We start from the raw sequence: 19458 nt of genomic DNA, 5'->3' as shown, positions 1-19458 counted from the left end.
AACGTCTAAAAGACCATGTATAAACGCGTGAAAAGGCGGAGTTCACCTATTCCCAGGACCTTACTACAATTTCATTGGCTGACTTGGATGAGATAGAATAAAATGTTTTAAAAATGGAATGGAGCGTACATTACGCTCTAATTACATGTCGAGCAGAAAATAAAGTACAGAAAACTCCGCTTTGTATCCAATATTCCATTTAATACTTGGTTTATTTATCCAGGTCAGATTCCACAAATTCATGACATCCTTTGTTCTATTTTTCAAATTAGAACTTCGTAAATCCCATATTTCTAATGCTTTGGACATGCCTATCCAGGCCTTATTCGCAACCACATGGGATTACTTAGCCCCAAAAAGCCTAATTCAAAATGTCCCAATTCATTTTGGGCTAGAAACAGCTCTTGCTCAGGGGGAGCTGCAAGGTTAAAAACACATATCAATATAACGTGTGTTCAAAAGTGGTTGACTCATCATCAAATGTATAACCCTTATGCTCAAAACTGAGCTTTTTGGATGTCATTATGCCGTTACTGTATTATTATGAGAAAGCCTAATCTTCATGATAAGTATAGCATATTGTACATTTAATACTTATTTTCTTCAAAGCTGTTGATTTACTTCTCAGCTTAGCTCACTGAATCCATTATCTGCTATGTTCGGTTCTCGTTTTAGCCAAAGACTGCACGTTTTGGACTCCACGAGTACATTTTTTGTAAACTGATTAACATTGTATTATTTTATTCTACCAGTGCAAAGACTTGCCACTATAATCAAACAATGTACCTTTGAATTTCAGGTAGCGCACGTGCACCTTGTTTATCAATTGTGCATCGGTCGTTTTCAAAAGTCACTGCTGAGAATTGGCAGAGCGGGTTTGTTTTTCTTAAGATTGACCTCAGAGGGAACTGAAAATGAAATACCCTTTTTGTGCTTTTGAAAGTGGAGACAGATTTGTGGGCCTCTTAGGTTAGAAAACATAGATTCCCAAGCGGTGACCCACAGAGAAATACAAGGCCCTTTTTTGTGTGTACTGTACATTTAAATTGTGATCAGTTATCTTCGTATTTGTACAGATAATTCAATGTCCGAATGGCAGTTTAGACGGAACATGAGTTGTACAGTTCAACAGTAGAGCAGACTAGAGCACCAGTTCCACAGTAGAGCAGTTAGAGAATGATTTTGGCGATTTTCATCATTCGTGTATTCAGACTGTTTTGCAGGGTGCAGTATTTAATTGGTACAGTATTTTTCATTCAGAAATACAGGTATTAGTAAGGTAATTTGTTAACATTTATTCACTCTAAAATCGTCATATAAGATACTATTTGTAACAGAGTCTCCAGGTAAATTCTTGAAATTTTGAGCCTTGGATATGGTTAATGAAAAAGTTACTTACCTTCGGTAACGCTCCTTCAGGTAGAAACCCTATCCAACTGCAGATTCCTCACCTTTTAAATATGCTCCAGGAAGCAGACTAGATCTAGAAAATCTCAAGCAGCACCCCTGTGCGTGGACAGGTGGCGCCATGCCGCTCCATGCTGACGTATCTCTGCTTTAGAAGAGGTGTGCAGGACAGGGCAGGAGAGGTATTGGCGGATAGGTGCCTAGAAGTCCTGAGTCCAGTCTAAGCGGATGCATCTCGGATGAGAGACGCCCTGGACACACCAACGCGTAAAAGTGCGGATTAAGCAAAGGTTCAGGCCATTTGCAGAAGAATCTTTGTGCCACCTTCAGATTTAAGTGCCATTCCTGATCTGCCAGATGTTGACATCTGGGTTTCATCCAACATGGCATTCAGGAAGATCCCCTGGTGTCCCAGCAATGCCCCTCAACTCCAAAGTTTGCCGAGACTGTGCCTCTGTTCATCGCGAAGCACCACAAGACTGCACGTCGTGACCAACATAATCCAGCTCCAGCATAATCCAGCTCATGCGGCAGATCGTCACTGTGGTCTGAACTTTGGGTAAGTCTAAGAAACAGTGCAAGAAGTCCAAGTGGGACTTGACCCCTTCCCACCACTCTCAATCTCCTGAGAAGGCACAAGGGTGACACATTGCCTGCAGGTCTCGCTCCCGAAGCCATTCAACTTCTGAGCCAATACTGACTCTTCTCTGGTGACAATCTGAATTTTCGGGGCTGCTAGTGATGCTGCAGCAAATTGAAGAACTCCAGGAAGTCATACTGTCGCTTTTTGATACATTATCTGGCTCCCTCAGGTGCACCTTTGGGCCCTATAGAGCCGAGGACGCTACCAAATGGGCTACTCCTGGTAGGTCCGCTCTCTGCGCCATTTGGACTTTCTGTGTTTGTTCCAGACCGACTTTGGTACAGGTTCCCTCTCTGGTGCCACAACCTAGTACAGAGCTGGATCCACTGATGCTGGCTCAATTGACACGGGATGATGACGGCTACCCCATTGTCCTGTCTGATGCCGAGAGGGTGCTGTCCCGACTTAAAATGAAGCTGTGCCCTTGTTTCATGGAGCTAGTCTTATGGCCACCCCTCTGATTGGCACAAATTTGTATAACTGTGGCTATGATGCTGGGGACAACTTTTCCCAGCCTCATAATGTAGTATGTAGACATGCAGGGTGCCAGTGATCTGGCTATTTCCCCAAACACTGGGTTGATTTCACCTCCGGTCCATGCCCCAGAGGAAGTTGCATCCTTTGCTATGGTTGTGCAAAGGCCAGCAGAAATCTTTAATCTTCAACTCCCTATTCAGGATGTTAAGAGCAGTGTCTGGTGCTTCAGCCTGGTCAAACATGTTCTCAACACTGACTCCCCTCCAATAGGGTTCTACCAGACACACTTTTGGGGACCTGGGCTAAACCCTGTTTAGGGTCCCCTATCAATCGGCAAGTTGCCAGGTGCCATCGCCCTGCGCCTGGCAACCAAGACATCCTCAGACAGCACCCCACTCCTGGGAGCTTTGTGGTATAGGATTCGGCCAGCAATGTTAACTTAAATTTGTTTCCATCAACTTCCCTTGACAGGGATTCAAAGAGGATAGAGCATTTTTGGCAGTGAGTGCTCTGGGCCACAAGTTTGGCCCGTCACTGTAAATGTCAGCTGCCTTTTAGACCCCTACACTCATGCTCTATGGCACTCTGTAACCCAGGTGTTGCCTTATGAACCTAAGGAAGCGCATGCTATCCCCCTCAGGCCATACACGACGGTTGTGATGCGTTCAAATCCACAGTTTAATGTGAGCTGGATACCACTGACTTTCTGGGTAGAGCCATAGGCATCAGCATGGCTCTCTGTAGCCCCAGGGATTTTTAAGGCGATGTCCAGGCCAGTGTCACAAATATGCCTTTTGACAGATTTTGTCTTTTTGGGGCTAAAGTCGATCTAGCACTGGAGTGATTCAAAGGTAGTAGGGCCATAGCGCACTCCCTGGGCTTGTCTACTCCTCCATGCGAGTCAAATCACTAGTTTCGTCCTTTCCGTGGCTATGGTAGCGCTTTTCAGTACAATGCAACCTGACCAGCATTCTCCCCAGCCCTTTCGCGGCTGCAGCTATGGTACCCACAGACCATGCGGACAACAGGGGCAGTTGCACCCCCAGTTTTACTCCCCTCCAGCTGCCGCAGCCCCCTGGCGTTGCTTTGATGAGACACAGCCACCCTGTCAGAAGCAGGATCTGATATTTTATGCCAGGGTGGCAGATGATAACTTCAGACAAGTGGGTTGTTCGAATTGTTAAGCGGGGTTACTCCTTACCATTCCTCAAAACACCAACACACCTTCCATCATCCCCAGACTGACTGATGGGGGACCATCTGGCCCTACTGCAGCAGGACGTTCTGGTTTTTTGGCCAAAGTAACCATAGAGAGGGTACTGGCGCCAGAAGTTGTTTGTGGTTATTATTCCTGATACTTCTTGGTGCCGAATATGTACAGAGGCTTTTAATGCCATCTTAGACCTTCACCATCTCAAAGCCTTCCTGCAGAAAAATAAAATCAAGATGGTCACCCCGGCCCCGATCTTGTATGCTCTTCATCTGGGAGACTTGATGGTAGCAGTGTACCTGCAGGAAGTTCATTTCCAAATCCCGGTCCTGCAGGCGCACAGGCGTTTCCAGCAGTTCATGGTGGGCTAGGAGCATTTTCAGTTCTCTGTGCTCCCCTCTGTGGTCCTGGATACTATGGTATTATAAAAGATGATGTTGACACTTGTGTGGCCCCCTTTTGTAACAGTCATATTGCTGGTGCACATGTTGCAGCAACACTATCTTTAGAGGGCATTCCCTCACTTGCATGGGGGCAATGCCCATGCAAATGAGGTAATTATTCTGCCTTTAAGCTTGTAAGCCAATACAGACGCAGGCACATAGGCAAACAGAAGCTTAGGAGGCACACTGGAAGGATCTCACAAATAAGTGGCACACTGTCAGCATACCCCCTGAAGACTTCCCTCTGGTGTGGTCAGAGTGGGTCTCAAACACCCCCCAGATATCCCCCTGCTGGTGGTTGACGTTACTTACTGCACCTGCCTGCAGGGGGATCTCTGCCCCTCTTTAACATGCTGCCAGCTGCCGTCTACACTGTGAAACACGAAGCAACTTGTAAGCGGCCGCTCTGTCTTTTATTGAATGTGCTGACACCAGGTCAGATGTGAGTTCTTGACTTTCCTGGGGGCAGTGCATTCGTGAAAGTTGCTCACAGACTGAGACAGTGCGTAGGTTGTGTAGTCTGGGCCCAGGTGGGATCTCGCCACTACTAATGAGGGCATAAGAAACCATCGTCAGGTGATAGAAAAATTATAAGTAAAATTAACACAGCATAACACAAATAATTAAAACGTTTATTGAGCACATACATTTTCCTTACTTTTTCATTTGGATCCTTGAAGAATTCATCCCATTTCTTAAGCGGTGCAACCGAAATAGAATTTACATTGTATTTGATTAAAAAGTAAGGCAGTGCACTCAGTCCTTCATCCTTGCATAGACTGTCATAGGCGTCTTGCATGGCATCAAGCTGAAAACATAAACAATTGTTATGGATTTACAGTTTTCTAAGTTTCAGAGATTTTACATTTGCACACAAACAGATCTTAATGTAAGCTATTGCTTAAGTGGTTTCCTACGAAAGGTGGCATTGCGAAATGCAAAATGTGATACACACATTTGTGGGTGAGAAAGAGGTCCCTAATTTATTCTGTTTTCCTCTTATGTTTTCGATTGGTACAATGCCCTGTACACCTGCACTGATTAGGTGCATGCTCGGATTTTTAATTAAGTATTTTGGTGAAACACTCAGCAGCAGAAAGACACACCCTATAGTCACACCGTTTGCAAAGTGAGAGTTACTGTCTGAGCTAAAACATATTATGTTGACTAGAGACAGTCACAATTCCCCATTCCCCACCTCGACTGGTTAACAACAGTGATATTCCAAATTACAGCACTAATAGGATCACGATCATCTTTACTATTATCTTCACTTATTCACTATGATTATCTTGAATATTACCTTACATATTATGTGTTTTACTAATCAGAAACAGTAAAAGGAAATAAACAAGATGAAAACAAGAAATGAGTCAATGCCAATAACTGAAAATATCAAAAGATTTAACATTTGAGTCACGTACACCATCATCTTAGAAAACTGAAAAAATTAATTGGAAATCCCATTTACTATGGGATGTGGCATTAATTTAAATAGACATTTCACCTAGCATGGTAAATAATCACACCTGCTTCGTTTCTTTTAACTTAAAACTATATATCACAATCCAAATTGAAGTAAGATGCGCACTCAGGATACAGAGAATTGCCAATTTTTTTTATTCTTCGTAACGCGTTTCAACACCCACTGGTGTCTTGTTCACACGATAGTTTCACTGAAGAACAAGCGTGTATAAATAAACTATACAAAACATAGATGATGCACTTGCGGCTTATTTTAGTCAAACTGACCAGGCAAAACGAGCGCCATCTTGGAATGGTCACTACATAGCGGAACTGATATGTCCTTTTTCATGATAAGACTGTTATAGGCATGTGCTATGAAAAGCATATATGTAATTCTCAATATTATATACTGTTCTCTACACACAGTTGTAAACGCTGTGGCCCTGTGTCACATAATTCATGAATCAAAAATACAAAAATACAATGTATGTTACGACTAGTGCGTAATTTGTACCACGACTTTACGAATAATTTCATGAAAATGGTTAAATGCTCAAAAGACATTTCCTTAATATCAACACCAACTCAGTTTGGGTAAATACGGACTAGTGCCTTTATATCCCCATAATTGATTGAACATGGCCCCAGAGAAACATTCTGTATCTGGCCTTCCCTGCATATAATAATACCTGATCTATAATCATATTCAAATAACTCCGCAATGTGCATTTACTAAATAACAAATACGAAAATATTGTATCAATGAAAAGATGTGTAAAAATGTGCCAACACCAAATTAAAGAAAAGTCTCTTCTCTTTATAAATAAGCAGGGATGATAGAGAACCCATAAGCTTTTTCGAGCCAAACAGATTGAGAGTCCCTTCTTGATCCCTGTAACAAAACAATTTAAAAAAACCTTGTTAAAAATTATATATATACAAGTATAAATTTTGTTCTTTTTTTTCTCCTTCTTCTTTTCTCCTCAATCTTACACACAGTTCAGACAAATAGACAAGAAAAATAGACAAGAAAAATGAGTTTGCATTTCACTTCAATTTCAAATTTCATAAACTTTTCAATAATCATGAAGGTGAGTTGCCAATTCTTCATCTAAATTGTGGCCCCCCGGGGAACGAGTTTCCAATTCCATAATCCATTTTGATTCTTTCTTTCTCAGTGTTAGTTCTCTATTGCCACCCCTTTTTCCCATATTGACCTGTTCGATGGCATAGAATTTCAATAGAGCATTATTTGACTGATGTTTTTCTTGGAAGTGGCGGGCAATAGGGCAATGTAAATCCCCATTGGTGATGGCCCTGATATGTTCCTGTACCCGTTTTTTTACCATACATACGGTACTCCCCACATACCTTAATTTGCAGGGTCACTCTAGTACATATATAACAAAGTTGGTGCTGCATGTGAGAAACTGTGTGATAGTATAGTTTCTTTTTCCGGGTACTACTATATCTTTCACCATCTTGCTAGTTCTGCACGCTCTACAATGTCCACATGGGAAAAAACCTTTCAAATTGTGGACATTGTGGCTGCTAGTTTCAGATATGTCCCCTTTAATGAGAATGTCTCTGAGGTTTCTGCCTCTGCGATAAGTTATTTTCGACCGATCATCAATCTGTGGGCCGATAATTGGGTCAGATTTAAGTATGTTCCAATTATCCGCCAGCAGTTTGCGAATTTTCTTCGAATCTTTGTTGAAGGTGGTAACCATTCTAGATTCTACTTCATTGGAAGGAGGGATCTCCTTGTCTCCCAAGATGTCAGCCCTAGTGATATCTTTGACTTTATTGATTGCTTTGTTCAATACCCACAATGGGTAACCTCGATCTTTGAATCTGGTAATCATTCTATTTTGTTCAAGTTTGAATGATTCTGTGGTACTACAGTTTCTTTTTGCCCTCAGTAACTCACCGTAGGGTATACTCCATTTGAGTACCTCAGGATGAGCACTGAGGGCATGAAGTAGGCTGTTTCCTGCTGTTGTTTTCCAATGGAGGCTTGTGGTTAGTCTCCCTCCACATATGGTTACCTGGGTATCAAGAAATTCGATATCATCATAACTCATTGTTGATGTGAGTTTGATGTTGTATGGATTGTCGTTTAGTTGTTCAATGAAGATCTTAGCCTCATGTTCTGATCCTCTCCATATAACAAAAAGATCATCAATGTATCGGATCCATACTTTGACTAGACTGAAAAACTTTGTGAGATTTTGTTCACTGCGGATCTCCTCCTCCCACTTTCCAAGAATGAGGTTCGCAAAGCTTGGCGCGAAGCTTGAACCCATCGCGGTGCCACGCACTTGCCTGTAGAGATCGTTGTTGAACAAGAAAATATTGTTCTTGAGACAAATCTTCATCATCTCTACAAGCATGTGCGTGTGCTCCAGATATGAGATATCTCTCTGTAGGAGAAAATGGAAACACGCCTGAATTCCCTGGTCGTGATCTATTATAGTGTAAAGGGAACTCACATCCATGGTAATGAGAATCAAACCCTGTTCCCATACAATTTTGTCCATTTTATTAAGGAAATCCTTTGTATCCTTAATATATGATGGTAAAGATGTCACGTATTCACTAAGGAAGAAGTCGATATATTTGGATAGATTTTCATTAATACTACCCATAGAGTCTTATCATGAAAAAGGACGTATCAGTTCCGCTATGTAGTGACCATTCCAAGATGGCGTTCGTTTTGCCTGGTCAGTTTGACTAAAATAAGCCGCAAGTGCATCATCGATGTTTGTATAGTTTATTTATACACGCTTGTTCTTCAGTGAAACTATCGTGTGAACAAGACACCAGTGGGTGTTGAAACGAGTTACGAAGAATAAAAAAAATTGGCAATTCTCTGTATCCTGAGTGCGCATCTTACTTCAATTTGGATTGTGATACCGATTTCCGGCGTTGGGGTACCTGCCGGTAATGCGCCACCCGACCATGGGATTAACCCCGGAAGGACCCTAAGAATCTTGGATTTATACTGAGGGGTAGACGCCGGCCATTCGAAGACACGAACAAACGGATTGTGATCGAGACCTGAGCAGAAGGCGAGCGCCCTAGTGTCGTAAGGTAAGCCTTGCCCTGGGATCTTTGGGAGGGAGGGAAATGTCCGAACGTCCCGTTCGAATGTAACCTTTTCCAAACAGAGACCCAGGTTCTCTTGGCTTGCCCGAAAACACGTACGGGCTTGTTTTTGGATTCATCCAAAAACTTAAACATTATATCCACAAGCGGGAAGCTGCGAAGGGTGCACACCCGCATTCAAAACTCTTTCAAATTCAGGCTTTCGCAGTATTTAGTGGCATCGGGAACCATCTGAATCTAGATGGGGGAGTACAGAGAAGAAACCATCTCATAGGAACAAGCGGAAGAAGGGTTCTGAACCTCAATATTAGTCAGACTGTGTAACATTACATACCAACACAAACCTTCACACAATTGTGTAACAATGGACAATGAAGATGAAAGACGCAGAGAGGCGCAAACTCTTTTTGCGCGGGCCCCAGGGAAAACTAAGGATATTGGCCCCACGAGTGCAAAATCTGAAGTGAATGTATTAAACATCAAACTACGTCGATACGAAAAATTGAGGAAACAAGAGTCTTCCAAGTGGTGGGAGGCAACCAGCCTCCAGGATTATGTAGAAAAAGACATGGTTCCTCGAGGTTTACGAATATATATTACACCATCACACGAGTCCCAAAACCCGAACATGCTGCAAGAATGGGTGGCAAACTCGGCAGCCAGCTCTAAAAACATGCTGTGCATATTAATTAAATATGCCTGGGAAGACCGCGACAATATATTAAAAGAAATATCTGAAATCGAAGAGGAATTCAAAACAAATACAGAACAAGACAGTATTGCAAAATTTAAGGAAGATCTGAAAGGAAGACTGATCAAATATGAAAACGATATAAAATATCGTAAACAAAGAAAACTACATAGGCATTGTGGAGACTACGAAAGCGGCCGCATTTTAACATACAGCCCTAAATATGACCATCTATATAAACAAGATAACTCTAATGTACAATTTGCCAGTGAACCAATATGACAGGAAGATGAACAACAAGAATGTACCCAAGTGGATGACTCTGACACTGATGCCTCCATTGCAACAACAAGCTCCATGTCAGATGTAGAAATAACTAAGAAACCGGCTACTTTTTTTAGACGAGTTTCGAGTATTACGATCCCGCAGAGATCAGGGAGCTTGGACGCCACATTTGCGCCAGGAGGCGCGTATAACCGACGTCGCGGCCGGCGGAGCGGGGGGAACCTGTCCTACCTGCACCGTTGTGAACGCCGCCACCGCCACGAGTCAAGGGGCATAAATCCTTGTGTGTTCAGCTGCTCCCTGGTTGCCGGTCCATCGCCAAGAGTCAAAGGGCGACACGGAAGGAGTATTCAATACCGCCCCTCCGGGACTACAATTCCCGGCTGTCCCTGCGGCGGCGCGGAGCTTGGACGCCACATTTGCGCCAGGAGGCGCGTATAACCGACGTCGCGGCCGGCGGAGCGGGGGGAACCTGTCCTACCTGCACCGTTGTGAACGCCGCCACCGCCACGAGTCAAGGGGCATAAATCCTTGTGTGTTCAGCTGCTCCCTGGTTGCCGATCCATCGCCAAGAGTCAAAGGGCGACACGGAAGGAGTATTCAATACCGCCGCTCCGGGACTACAATTCCCGGCTGTCCCTGCGGCGGCGCGGAGCTTGGACGTCACATTTGCGCCAGGAGGCGCGTATAACCGACGTCGCGGCCGGCGGAGCGGGGGGGAACCTGTCCTACCTGCACCGTTGTGAACGCCGCCACCGCCACGAGTCAAGGGGCATAAATCCTTGTGTGTTCAGCTGCTCCCTGGTTGCCGGTCCATCGCCAAGAGTCAAAGGGCGACACGGAAGGAGTATTCAATACCGCCGCTCCGGGACTACAATTCCCGGCTGTCCCTGCGGCGGCGCGGAGCTTGGACGCCACATTTGCGCCAGGAGGCGCGTATAACCGACGTCGCGGCCCGCTTCGCGGGACGCGCGCGGGCGGCGCCGGGCTGAGCCCGGGCAGAGGGCGGGCCGTCTGTGGCCGTCCGGGGCCAGAGGAGGCCGGGTCGAGACACCCCCCTTGGTTCATCATCTGCAAGTAACCGGAGAACCAGGTGACATTGTTTAACATCGCCGCACAAGCCACCGTATTATATGCGCTTTAGTGGTGTGTAGGGGTACATTATTGGTTCATTATGAGTAAACGCAAGGGCGCGGCGGGGACATTGGACGCTTTTATGATCAGGGCTGAGAGCTTACTGACGCACGAGATCGAGCTAACTGAGCGACGTCTATCTTTAGACTTAATGGCGGCTCAGCGACGCTCATCTCTTGAAGCCACGACACAGGGCGTTACTGTTTGCCACCGCCTCTCCGTGTCACCAACTCTGCCCCCGATACCCGCTCAGCAACCGTCCCCGTCACACACCTCAGCTACATCCTCAGATATTTGTCCCAGTGGCCAACAATCTCGTACCAGATCTCACGCCCCTAAATTAACTGGCGTAATTAAATCCAGTGGCCCACCAGCCAAACGGAAAAGGGGGCCCAATAATAAATCTAACACTCTTGGCCGCCCCGCCAAATGTAATAAAATGGTATCGCAGACAATTGTCGTTCCTAACCTTGTGTCGGTGGGCACCCAAACTGACGAGCCCACTTCCACCTCGCATAGCAAGGATGACATAATGTCAGCTCTGGAGTCGGGTTTAAAAGCCATAGTCAGCCACTCTAAGGCCCTCTTTGATGCAAATTTTGCCCCTTTAAACGAGAGACTCCTACACATGGAACAATTGTTGACTCGGGAGCCAATTTCTGTTGTATCGGCTGTCGATTGTACCTCCCTACCTATCACGACGTGCCTGCTGGGGGCTGCTGATAAATTAGATAACGGACCAGCCAACCTCAACAATAGTACTCAGTGTTTATCCAACGGTCTAACACAACTTCCACCGGCGATGATCCCTCCTTTCTCATCGGACACTGATGTTAGACCACGGCTCACTGTACCAGTTTCACTGAAGACTTTGCCCAGCACCGCGACTCTAAACCTCCCCCCCGCATCATATCCTTATGTTATAATTCTAGCCGGAGTCCCCTGTTTGCCCGAGAACAAGAAGGAATCTTGGGTGGACCTTCGCAATAAATGTGTGGACTGGTTAAGGAAACACAAGGGTTTTGAACCGGCCAGATTGCATGAAATTTTAATGGTGCGGAGAGTGGGATGGGTGGGCACATCGGCAAAAAACATTAGTGGGGATTGCATTGTCATAAATTTTTGCAGACCCCATACTGTTCAGTCGCTAATGCGCACCCGTGAGTTATTGCCAGGGCTTATGACGAACATATGTATGTTTTCCCTTGGCTATTTCTATAAACCCATCCCCAATAATTGTGTGCCCACGCCTACGGCCCTTCCTTTGGCCAATCGTTTCTTGGGTTTGTCTGACTTAGATGTTCCTGATTGACAACCAAGTCCGAGTAACGGACTCCTTGCCCTACCGTTGATAGAGGACCCTATCCTGCCGTTAGCACCTGTACCTATGACTTCTGATAATTTTGCTAACTCCTTAGAGTGTATAGCATCAAGGACAGGTAACCTAAATGTCATAAGTTGGAATATAGCAGGTCTCCAACAAAGGCTCCTCGACCCTGGGTGGGTCAATTTCATTCAGAGTCAAGATATAATTATGTTACAGGAGACGTGGGCAACGGTTAATTTACATGCTAATGGGTTTCAGTGCCATAATATTCTTGCCTCAAAATCTAGAATGGGCCGCCCTTCCGGAGGCTTATCTATCTGGATTAACATCTCTGCTGGAGGCTCTTCCAGGGTCATACCGACAAATAATCAGAACTTCCAGGCTATATTATTTAAACAGAAAACTAGTCTTTTCCTGGTAAATTTTTATAATAACGATTTTAGCTCACTACCTAATACACATTTCAGAAATCTTTTTAATTTTATTACCACTCTGGAGGCTAGGGACGATTTTAATGATACCTCCGGTCTTGTATTGGGTGGTGATTTTAATGCTAAATTAAATGGTGTTTGCCCAACTTTTAAGGATTGTAACTCAGGTCTGGGGTGCCAAAGGGGTGTGGAATTAACTATTCTTTTGAGTACACATAATTTGGAGAATGTTATGGACCGCTTTCCCACTGTCCCCCTAGTGCCAACATTTAGAGGTAGAGATTGTTCCTCAATAATTGATTACATTTTTATATCCCCTGGCCTGACAGACCGCATTAGCGAGGCCAAGGTAATTCCAATGTCCCAAGGGGACCATAACCCTATCAAGATCAGTTTAAAGATTATCCACCGACCGGTCTACAATAAGGAATGCGGCGCTAGGAACCTTTCCTTAAGCTCAAACAATCTCAGATTAAAATGGAGGGGTATTAATGTGATGACGACTGTACAGACCTTGGTCAGAGATAACTTTCCTCTTTTCCTCTCTTGTTTGTCCGATTTAAGTCCTAACCCTGGGGTAGTAGACGATTTTGTCAAGATCTGCTCAGCCCTTCGTGCACAGCTCACGATTCCTTTGCTAGCCATGACGGATGACCAGGGATGGTTTGATCATGAGTGTTCCCTGGCCAACCGCGAATTGCGACTAGTCTTATCTGTTAGCCCGAGGAATCTGACTGATGTAAAAAACGCAAGGTCACGATATAAATTGGCCATTAGGAGAAGGAAGGAGGAGATTCTCGAGGAGCGCTGGGAGGTGCTAGTATAAACTGCTGCCCATGGTAGGGGAGATATTTTTTGGGCCGCGGTCAAAGACCTGCGTTGCGCGGGCCAGGTCGCGACCCCAATAGATTGTACCATCCCTGGAGCTGCATGGGCGGACCACTTTTCTAAGATCTACGCGGTTCCACCTTCTGCGGAGGCCATCCCAATATTTAATAGCCCCCCACGGGCTGATATATTACTATCTGAGGTAATGGAGGCCATCGCACAGAGCGCGGGGAATAAAGCCCCTGGCCCAGATGGCCTCCCAATCGACATTATTAAGACCCACCCTGATTTATGGGCCCCACTCTTATTGAATGTTTTTAAGAATTTAAATTTTACCTCTTTACCACCTCCAACCTGGTCATCTAGTATTATAGTGCCTATTTTTAAGAAGGGTGACCGTTCCCAACCATCATGCTATAGGCCTATCTCCCTTATTGACAATACTCTAAAGATTTTAGGGAGAGTACTGTATAATAAAATCCTGTTATGGGCCGAGGACAACCAAATTCTAGAGAGTTGTCAGTTGGGTTTCCGCAATAAAGTGGGAACTGCGGAGCAATGCCTTAATCTGAACCTTATTTTGGGCAAGTACACCGTAGCAAGTAATTGCCCAATTTATCTGGCCTTCATGGATTTATCCACCGCCTTTGACCTTGTCAATAGGTCATTGCTTTGGAAGGCCTTATTGGATTACGGCTTGGATGAATCGCTGGTACATTTTTTGGCCTATTTGCATAGGGATTTGAAGGCCTGTGTCAGGATTGGCACTGGGGGTGAGGTTTCTGAGCCTGTTACAGTCAATAGAGGGGTCAGACAGGGATGTGTCCTAGCCCCCCTTTTATTTATAATATACATCAACGGCCTACACAAACATCTGGTCTCTTTAACCGGTGATGTCCCGTTTATAAAAGATAACCATATCCCCGCACTGCTATATGCAGACGATGCGGTCCTTATGGGACGCACCCCAAACGCACTACGCATATTGGTGAATGGCTTTGTTGCACATATGGACTCCCTAGATCTGAAGACCAATTTTAAAAAGTCTTTTGTAATGTCTTGCGGCCCGAAGAGGCATCATATTGGCAGCATAGTAGTGGGGGCAGAAAGACTGGGACCAACTGGCAGTTTCCCGTATTTGGGAGTGGTCTTTGCTGCGAACAACTCCTGGAGTGGGCATATTGCCCATGCCAGGAGTAAGTTCTCAAAGTCCATTAATTCAATTTTGAGCCTCCCCCGTCCAAAACTGACCGGGGCATTGCCTGCTATCCTAAAAATATACAAAACTCAATGCGTCCCGGTTGCTACTTACGGCGCTGAGGTTTGGGGTACTGCCAGTTGCTCAGACATAACTACCGAGGAACATAGATTTTGTAGGAAACTTCTCTATGTTCCCATTACTTCCCCACATTTTATATGCCAGAGAATTGGGTTTGCATTTTATAGGGGATTTTATTCGTGCCCGTCCAGCCCTTTTTTGGCTGTCGATCTGGAAAAATCCCGCCGCCAAATTGACTAGGGACATCATTGAGGATTGTCTCCGCTGTGATAGGGGCATGACCATCCCCTGGCTACCAGGGGTGCATAGCATTCTTCGCAGCGTGAATTTTGAAGACATTTTTCTTAATCCCTCCACCACTAAGCACCCCACTAAATGCGAACTTAAAAAAGCACTTTATATGTTGTTTGATGTCGAAAGGGTAGCAAGGGAGTCCTTGAAATCTAGTGTTTCTGGTTATTTAGCCTGTAATTTTATAATATATCCCACACCCAGATATTTAACTCTTCCGCTGAGTCATTGGGAGCGAGGCCTTATATTTCGCCTTAGGGCAGGCACCATTAAACATGCACTTAGCTTCCCTTTATGGAATTTTAATGACCAATGTGTTGAGCCATGCCCCTGTGACTCCCAGAGTAGGCAAACAACTCTACATTTTTTATTCTTTTGTAAATTTTATATGAAGTATATTAAATGGTTTTTAAGTCCGTATTTTAAAAAATCAAAACCAATTAGCCTGGAACTTGCATTTTCAATGATTTTGTCCCTGGATGATGATGAACTTGTTTTTCGTGTGAGCTCTTTTTTAAAAACTGCGGTTCGTGCCCGGTCCACAATGTCTTAAAGTTTAGATGGACTATTCCCCATGCGTAAACAGTATTTTATCTTATTGTATGATTTTATTATTGTTTCTTTTGTACTTTTATGGATTGTCAATGATCCGAATAAAGTTTTCATTGATTGATTGATTGAGATCAGGAAGACATCAGAAACAAGAAATCAGGAGGAGATACATCACAAGTACCTGAAACTATTGAGCAGGACAATATTGAGTTAACTATTGATCAAATTCCGGAATTGAAAAGTATGTTTGAACTAATGTTCGATCTAGAAGAAGGAGAAAGATCAGAAAAACCAAATCCTCCAAGAACTATCTCTAGAAACCGACAGACAACCCCCTACCGGCCTAAAGAAAAAGTCAAGGTTCTGCCCGGCAATGTCACCTGGGAATAAATGTGACTTATTTGAGGAAGCAATAACAGGAGAATTAGACAAAATGGAAAAAAATCAAACATCCAAATCAGAAAGAAAATCTAACATGCAAAGAAAGGAAGGCCTTGAAATCACTAATGGAGAACAAAACATTAATAATTAAACCCGCGGACAAGGGTGGAAATATTGTCCTGATGGACAAGGATTCCTATAAAGAGGAAGCAAATAGATAATTAAAGGATGTCACCAAATACACCAAGCTTCAGAAAAATCCAATCAATTAAATGACAATAAGTCTAAATACAAAGCTGAAAAACTGGCATGAAAGAAATCTGTTTGATCAGAATGAGTTGAAATTTTTAACAATCGATCTACCCACCATTCCAGCAATATACCTCCTGCCTAAAATACACAAGTCTCTGATTAATCCACCAGGTCAACCAATTGTCTCTTCATGCAATCCACTTTATGAGAAATTGTCAGAATATGTAGACTACTTTTTGACGCCTATTGCACAGAACATGAGCTCTTACATCCGTGACACAGGAGATTTCCTAAGGATTTTAACTGGAATAACTTGGAATGAAGACTACATATTAGCAACCATAGATGTGGTTTCCTTCTACACATCGATTGAACATCAACTGGGACTAAAAGCTTGTACCAATTTTTTACAACAAAAACATATCTGAATTAGAACATACCAAATTGCTACTATCCGTGATGGAAATATGTCTGACCAAAAACATTTTTCTTTTCAATCATGACCTGTATAAACAAGACTGTAGGACTGCCATGGGCATTTCTTTTTCGCCCAACTATGCCAAAATTACAATGGGATGGTGGGAGAATCTGGAATCTACGGAATCAAGCACAAATTGACAAAATAATTTCGTGGGTTTAGATTTATTGACTACTTATTTATAATATGGAACGGAACATAGAGAGAATTTAAAGAATATTTCAAAACACTGAATGAAAATAATGTGGGTCTGAGTTTCACTTGCACAACAAGTAGAAAAAACATTTCATTCTTGGGCACTTAGATATATATTGAAGAAGATCAAATTCACTCAACACTGTACCAAAAGGAAACATCAACAAATAGCATTTTGCATGGAACGAGCTTCCATCCGAGGACTCTTCTTGAAAGCATCCCATATGGTGAGTTCACGAGAATGAAAAGAAAACTGCTCAAAAGAATGCAATATGGAGGAAAAATATCAGAGAAACGTCACTAAGATTAAAAGCTAGAGGCTACAAGGAAACCACACTACGGAGAGGTAGACAAACAAATTCATAAAAAAACTCGAATTGAAACGCTAGTTGCAAAATAGGAAAAGGTAGCAGGAAGTTCCAAAGTGCAGGAAGCTCCTCAATGCATCATCCCTTACAGTAAAGAAAGTGGAATAATCATAAAAAAGATCCAGAAATATTGGCACCTAATAGAAAATAATCCAGATATTGGCTCCCTACTTGGATCACGCCAAATATTTATATACAGGAAAAAAATAAATCAATAAAATATCTAGTTGTAAGAAGTCACTTCCAAGAAGAAACATCGACTAATTGGCTACAAAAACAACAGCAAGGAATTGTAAAATGTAATGCATGCAAGGCGTGCAAAATTGGAGAAAATCGAAAAAGCATACGAGATTTTCAGGGAAATACAATCGAAATCAAACATAAAATCACGTGCTCCACAAAATTTGTAATATACATCATCAAGTGCAAATGTGGTATGCAGTATATTGGAAGCACCATTTGTATGCTAAAAAAGAGAATACTCGAACATGTATGAGCTGTAAAAAAACAAAGATGCATCATATGCCACTGCAAAACACATGATGGCATGTCAAAAGAGTGATTGGAGAGCCATGAGTTTCTTCGGGATACATGCAATACAAAGTAATGAGAGAGGAGGTGACAGAACTCGAAAACTGCGTCAGATGGAATCGAGGTACATAATCAGATTAGGAACCAAGACTCCTCATGGGATTAATAATGATGAAGAACTGCATGTACATTTGGAATAAAACAAAATGAAACAAGAAACTGAATATATTGAACCAAACCAAAAATATGAAAGGATCTCTTATTGCATAAACTGAATCTTACGGGAACTAATCCCAGCACCTGAGTAAAAGAAATTCGCACTATACGTATGGTAATGAATAACACAAAATAATACTCCTTGACTGTAGTTGGATATAAATATGAAAAATACCTTCTAATGGACATAAAAGAAAGACTTTGTAAAACGATTGCAAACAAATTGAAGGAAATAAATTTGGAATGATGTCTGAAAATGTACTATACAAACAATATCACCACAAACATTTTGAATATATCATGTAAATATTGTAAATATAAATTCAATGATAACAATATGCACTACATCACCCACAATGCCGCATTAAAGGCTAATGTGAATTGTATAAAAGTGCAATGGTAAAAAGACTCACCTATCATGATTAAGGCGATGGAGGGCTGAAAAGCATTAGTGTGAACCAATATAGTTGAATATAAGCTTTATAGTTGAATAAAAGCATTAAAGTCGGGTTTCTAGAGTGCAGCGCGATTTGCAATCGTTTTACAAAGTCTTTCTTTTATGTCCAGCACTACAAAAGTACTCGAAGCCCAGCTCAAGGAACATGCTGGCATTTATTTGAGACAGGCAGCACAAACTTTCCTGACGTGTTTCGGCTTTAGAAATAGCCTTGGTCACAGGTGAGTAAAATCATGGCATAGTTATTTAAATTTGCATCATAGTGAAAACGTGACCACAGGTAATCCTTCAATTCCCATAATGCACTATCCATGTCCGTTTTGTTTAATACATGTAAAGTGACCCAGTGCACTGGAAAAATAATAACAGTCACACATATTTAGTAATGCCAGTCTTACTTTCGCTGCCAAACTTAGTTCTTTGAAATGCACAGTTCGTCGGAGCTGGCAGGAAGAGACAATTCTCCTCCTCTCCCTTTCTCACCTCCGAATGCCATGAAATCCATAGTGGTAATGAAGGGCTCTGGAAAGTGAGCGGGACATTCTCCCCGTTAAAAGTCACACACAAAATCTCCAAGTGATAGGAGCCCCTGTCCCTGCAGGGCGGCTTCGTGACAGGCCTGGAGCAGCCTGCGATTAAACATCAAAGAAAACAGCACTACAAAAGTACTCGAAGCCCAGCTCAAGGAACATGCTATATTCTGTCAAAGATACATCCAGAGCCCAACACCGACTTATTCTCAAGATGAACCTTTATTCATCCACGTTGCAGCATTACAGCCCACTCCTCACCTTACGTGTTTCAACATGTGCTGTCTTGATCACACATGAGTGGTATTTAATACTCCCAGTGGTCACATGGCCCATCAAAAAACGACAGGCCCCAGGATGCACCTGCACGTAAATTTCATAGTATGGCATAATGCTGAATTCAATTCTGCGTAATAGCATTATTTAAAAGCAAATGTCACAAAAAACTGTCATTGATAAAGTGCATAGTGCTCAAAA

At 43.1% G+C, this 19458-nt stretch overlaps 1 protein-coding gene across 3 annotated transcripts in view; it reads right to left on the bottom strand.

Annotated features, from left to right (window-relative positions):
- ATG7 (autophagy related 7) overlaps window positions 1-19458 on the bottom strand; it is a 1343349-nt gene that overhangs the window by 1104845 nt on the left and 219046 nt on the right. For all 3 annotated transcript variants that reach the window (XM_085624866.1, XM_085624868.1, XM_085624867.1), the window contains exon 9: window positions 4839-4988. In XM_085624866.1, coding sequence (XP_085480992.1) covers window positions 4839-4988 — 150 coding nt within the window. The remainder of the gene's footprint in view (window positions 1-4838; window positions 4989-19458) is intronic.

Source organism: Triturus cristatus, chromosome 9 (genome assembly GCF_964204655.1).
Source record: "Triturus cristatus chromosome 9, aTriCri1.1, whole genome shotgun sequence".
NCBI lineage: Eukaryota > Metazoa > Chordata > Amphibia > Caudata > Salamandridae > Triturus > Triturus cristatus.
The sequence above is the reverse complement of the archived record's forward strand: the minus strand, read 5'-3'. Positions and strand labels throughout refer to the sequence as shown.